This window comes from Tachysurus vachellii, chromosome 23, assembly GCF_030014155.1.
Source record: "Tachysurus vachellii isolate PV-2020 chromosome 23, HZAU_Pvac_v1, whole genome shotgun sequence".
NCBI lineage: Eukaryota > Metazoa > Chordata > Actinopteri > Siluriformes > Bagridae > Tachysurus > Tachysurus vachellii.
The window spans coordinates 1,520,838-1,525,837 of NC_083482.1; the positions used below are offsets into that span (position 1 = coordinate 1,520,838).

At 37.7% G+C, this 5,000-nt stretch overlaps 1 protein-coding gene across 3 annotated transcripts in view; it reads left to right on the top strand.

Annotated features, from left to right (window-relative positions):
* slc26a11 (solute carrier family 26 member 11) overlaps positions 1-5,000 on the top strand; it is a 16,469-nt gene that overhangs the window by 3,322 nt on the left and 8,147 nt on the right. For all 3 annotated transcript variants that reach the window (XM_060859439.1, XM_060859438.1, XM_060859440.1), the window contains 5 exons: positions 483-841; positions 2,258-2,450; positions 3,373-3,458; positions 3,696-3,775; positions 4,330-4,472. In XM_060859439.1, coding sequence (XP_060715422.1) covers positions 635-841; positions 2,258-2,450; positions 3,373-3,458; positions 3,696-3,775; positions 4,330-4,472 — 709 coding nt within the window. In that variant the 5' untranslated portion in view covers positions 483-634. The remainder of the gene's footprint in view (positions 1-482; positions 842-2,257; positions 2,451-3,372; positions 3,459-3,695; positions 3,776-4,329; positions 4,473-5,000) is intronic.

Consider the following 5,000-nt stretch of genomic DNA (forward strand, 5'->3'; position numbering starts at 1 on the left):
ACACACACACCCTACACACACACACACACACACACACATACATACTGACTCACACTTACACACACTCACACACATACTCTCTCTCTCTCACACACACACCCTACACACACCCTACACACACACGCACACACATACACACAAACACATACACACACACACACCCTACACACACGCACACACACATACACACAAACACACATACACACACACACACCCTACACACACACTCTCTCTCTCTTGCACACACACACACATACACAAACACACATACACACACTCACCCCACACACACACACACACTCTCTCTCTCTCTTGCACACACATACATACACACTCACACACACAGACACTCACACACACACTCACACACACAGACACTCACACACACACACACACACACACTCACACACACACACACACACACACACACTACATTCTGACTCATGTTTTACGTTTTTCTACCTTTTTTTTTAATATATGAGGAATCTAAAGACTCGCTGCGCCGCTGCTTGACTTGAAGCCAGGTTGAATCCCAGCCCACTCCGATCAGCAGGTAGTCGAACTGCATTGTGGGAAATGTAGGCAGGAGTGCACCAAGTGATGTTTATCCCAGAGGTTTGAGTGGACACTCGTGATGGAGTCATTCTCTGGTTCTCTGAGACACGTCTTGGTGAGATGTTGCTCCGTCTCCATGCTGCGTTCTCGTCTTCCCGTCCTCACGTGGCTCCCTGCGTACAGTCTGACTTGGATGAAGATGGACATACTGGCGGGACTCACCGTGGGGATGACCACCGTCCCTCAGGCCCTGGCCTATGCCGAGGTGGCCGGCTTACCTGTGCAGGTAACAACTACACCTGCAATTACACTCCGTCGGCCCAAAGGTCATTAAAATCTGCTCTAAAAATCTGACATTTCATCTGTCAGAAAAAATAATCTAAAGTCTAACTCAAGATGTGTAAAATAATCAGGGTGATTTAATCTAATGTCTACTTCCTGTTTCTGTTTCCTGTCACACTGCTTGTGTTGCTACAGTTTTTCTGCGTGAATTTGTCAAAGCAGCACTTTCACATCCCCCTTTACCCCATCAGCCACAGCCAGTTCCTCCTCCTCAACACCAGTGTTCCCCCTTTACCCCATCAGCCACAGCCAGTTCCTCCTCCTCAACACCAGTGTTCCCCCTTTACCCCATCAGCCACAGACAGTTCCACCTCCTCAACACCAGTGTTCCCCCTTTACCCCATCAGCCACAGCCAGTTCCACCTCCTCAACACCAGTGTTCCCCCTTTACCCCATCAGCCACAGCCAGTCCTCCTCCTCATCAACACCAGTGTTCCCACTTTTCCCAGTAGACTTTGCACTTGTAACAGTTACAATAAAATTCTGCATAGATTTGTAGTGAACTTTGCTCTTTTTCTGCAGCTTTTTTTCTGCAGAATTTATTTAATTTTATATGTAGTGTTTATATGTAGTGTTTATATGTGTAGTGTTTATATGTAGTGTTTATATGTATAGTGTTTATATGTATAGTGTTTATATGTAGTGTTTATATGTGTAGTGTTTATATGTAGTGTTTATATGTATAGTGTTTATATGTAGTGTTTATATGTAGTGTTTATATGTGTAGTGTTTATATGTAGTGTTTATATGTGTAGTGTTTATATGTAGTGTTTATATGTGTAGTGTTTATATGTAGTGTTTATATGTGTAGTGTTTATATGTAGTGTTTATATGTAGTGTTTATATGTAGTGTTTATATGTAGTGTTTATATGTGTAGTGTTTATATGTAGTGTTTATATGTGTAGTGTTTATATGTAGTGTTTATATGTGTAGTGTTTATATGTAGTGTTTATATGTAGTGTTTATATGTAGTGTTTATATGTAGTGTTTATATGTGTAGTGTTTATATGTAGTGTTTATATGTAGTGTTTATATGTAGTGTTTATATGTAGTTTATATGTGTAGTGTTTATATGTAGTGTTTATATGTGTAGTGTTTATATGTAGTGTTTATATGTAGTGTTTATATGTAGTGTTTATATGTGTAGTGTTTATATGTAGTGTTTATATGTGTAGTGTTTATATGTAGTGTTTATATGTAGTGTTTATATGTAGTGTTTATATGTAGTGTTTATATGTAGTGTTGATCGTATATTTAAAATGACTGTATAATTTAATATTTCTATTTAATTACATTGATATTAAAATGGAGAATTCTGTTTAATTCTTGTCCTCCTTCTGTCTCTCTCTCTCTGTGCAGTATGGTTTGTACTCGTCCTTCATGGGGGGGTTTGTTTACTGTGTGTTCGGGACATCGAAGGACATCACCTTGGGCCCGACAGCCATCATGTCTCTGCTGTGTTTGTCCTACATCAGAGGGGATCCAGTCTATGCTGTAGTGCTGACGCTGCTGTGTGGCATCATCCAGCTCACTATGGCTTTACTCCGACTTGGTAAATAAAACAACACACTGAGATCTGATTTAGTTCAACAGCTTAAACTCCATCCAACATAATAACACTCTATAACTCAAACATTATAATTATACTGCACATACTGCTAAAAACAACAACAACAATAATAACAACAACAATAATAATAACAACAACAATAACAACAACAACAATAATAACAACAACAATAACAATAATAATAACAACAACAGTAATAACAACAATAATAACAACAATAACAACAATAATAATAACAACAACAGTAATAACAATAATAACAACAACAATAATAACAATAATAATAACAACAACAACAATAATAACAATAATAATAACAATAATAACAATAATAATAACAACAGTAATAACAACAGTAATAACAACAATAATAACAACAACAATAACAACAACAACAGTAATAACAACAACAATAACAATAATAATAACAACAACAGTAATAACAACAATAATAACAACAATAACAACAATAATAATAACAACAACAGTAATAACAATAATAACAACAACAATAACAACAACAATAATAACAACAACAATAATAATAACAATAATAACAATAATAATAACAACAGTAATAACAACAATAATAACAACAACAATAACAACAATAATAACAACAACAACAGTAATAACAACAATTATAACAACAATAATAACAATTATAACAACAACAATAATAACAATAACAATAATAACAATAAATTAACCACGCTATATATTGTCTTTAATTCTTGTTCTTGACATTAAAAGACCTATTAAAATAACAGGTCTACAGTAAATGTTAAGTTAATAAATGTTTTTACTACAACAGTGTGTTATATTACACATGTACAGAGTTCTTGTGATGTTTTTGTCATGTTGGTTAAACAGAATTATGGGGTTTTTTTTGTTTTTTTTTTAGGTTTTCTGCTGGATTTTATTTCCTATCCTGTTATAAAGGGATTTACGTGTGCAGCAGCTGTGACCATCGGCTTCGGACAGGTCAAAGTGAGACACACACACACTCATACAAACACACACATACACACACACACACTCACCCCCCCCACACACACACACATACACACACACACACATACACACACACACACACACTCACCCCCACACCCACCCACCCACACACACATACACACACACTCACCCCCACACCCAGCCACCCACACACACATACACACACACATAAAAACTCTCTTATTTAATGTGTGTGTGCGTGTGTTTGCGCAGAACATTCTGGGTGTGAAGGACGTTCCTCAGCAGTTCTTTCTGCAGGTCTACTACACGTTCCACAAACTGCCTGAGGCCAGGTGAGAAAAGGCTGAAGGGGAACTGGACTAAAAATAAACATATAGTCTAAAAAGTACATCATACAATATATACTGTAGTCAACAAACTTAGAGGAAAACAGATCAGAAATATATAGTATCTGTACAAAATGTCTTCTGTAATAATAATAATAATAATAATAATAATAATAATAATAATAATAATAAAGAATATGTTGATTCTGGAATGAACAAACAAATAAATGTTACCTGTTGAACTAAATCACAAACACAAAACTCATTCGATTCCATTTTCTTTAACTATATATATCAAATTCTCCAAAGTTTCTCATTCAGTTTTTAGTTGAACTTATTTTTTAATCTAATTTTGTCCTAATTTTCATGTACTTTTTATTTTCAAATATTTAATTATTTTTTTTTGGAAAAAATTCTCTTCCCAATGTTTAAGAAATGTTTTTTATGTTTTATTTTTTTTTTTAATCACCGTTCTCAAAGTTGATTTTTTTTAAATTGTTCTCTCCTCTTGCGACTGTGGGAGCAGTAACTCTGTGATCTCGTGTCTCGCTCTCACACAGGGTCGGAGACGTGATCCTGGGTCTGTTCTGTCTGTTTTACCTGGTGATGATGATGATGATGAAGAGTTCTCTGGATTCTGTTGAAGATAACCCGTCACCTGTAGTGAAGGTGTCTCGGAGGTTTTTGTGGACGCTCGCAACCAGTGAGTACAGGACCAGTACACGACCAGAACAGGACCAGTACAGGACCAGTACAGGACCAGTACACGACCAGTACAGGACCAGTACACGATCAGAACAGGACCAGTACAGGACCAGTACACGACCAGTACACGACCAGTACAGGACCAGTACACGATCAGAACAGGACCAGTACAGGACCAGTACAGGACCAGTACACGACCAGTACAGGACCAGTACACGATCAGAACAGGACCAGTACAGGACCAGTACACGACCAGTACACGACCAGTACACGATCAGAACAGGACCAGTACACGACCAGTACAGGACCAGTACACGATCAGAACAGGACCAGTACAGGACCAGTACACGACCAGTACACGACCAGTACACGATCAGAACAGGACCAGTACACGACCAGTACAGGACCAGTACACGATCAGAACAGGACCAGAACAGGACCAGTACACGACCAGAACAGGACCAGTACAGGACCAGTACACGACCAGTACACGACCAGTACAGGACCAGTACACGATCAGAACAGG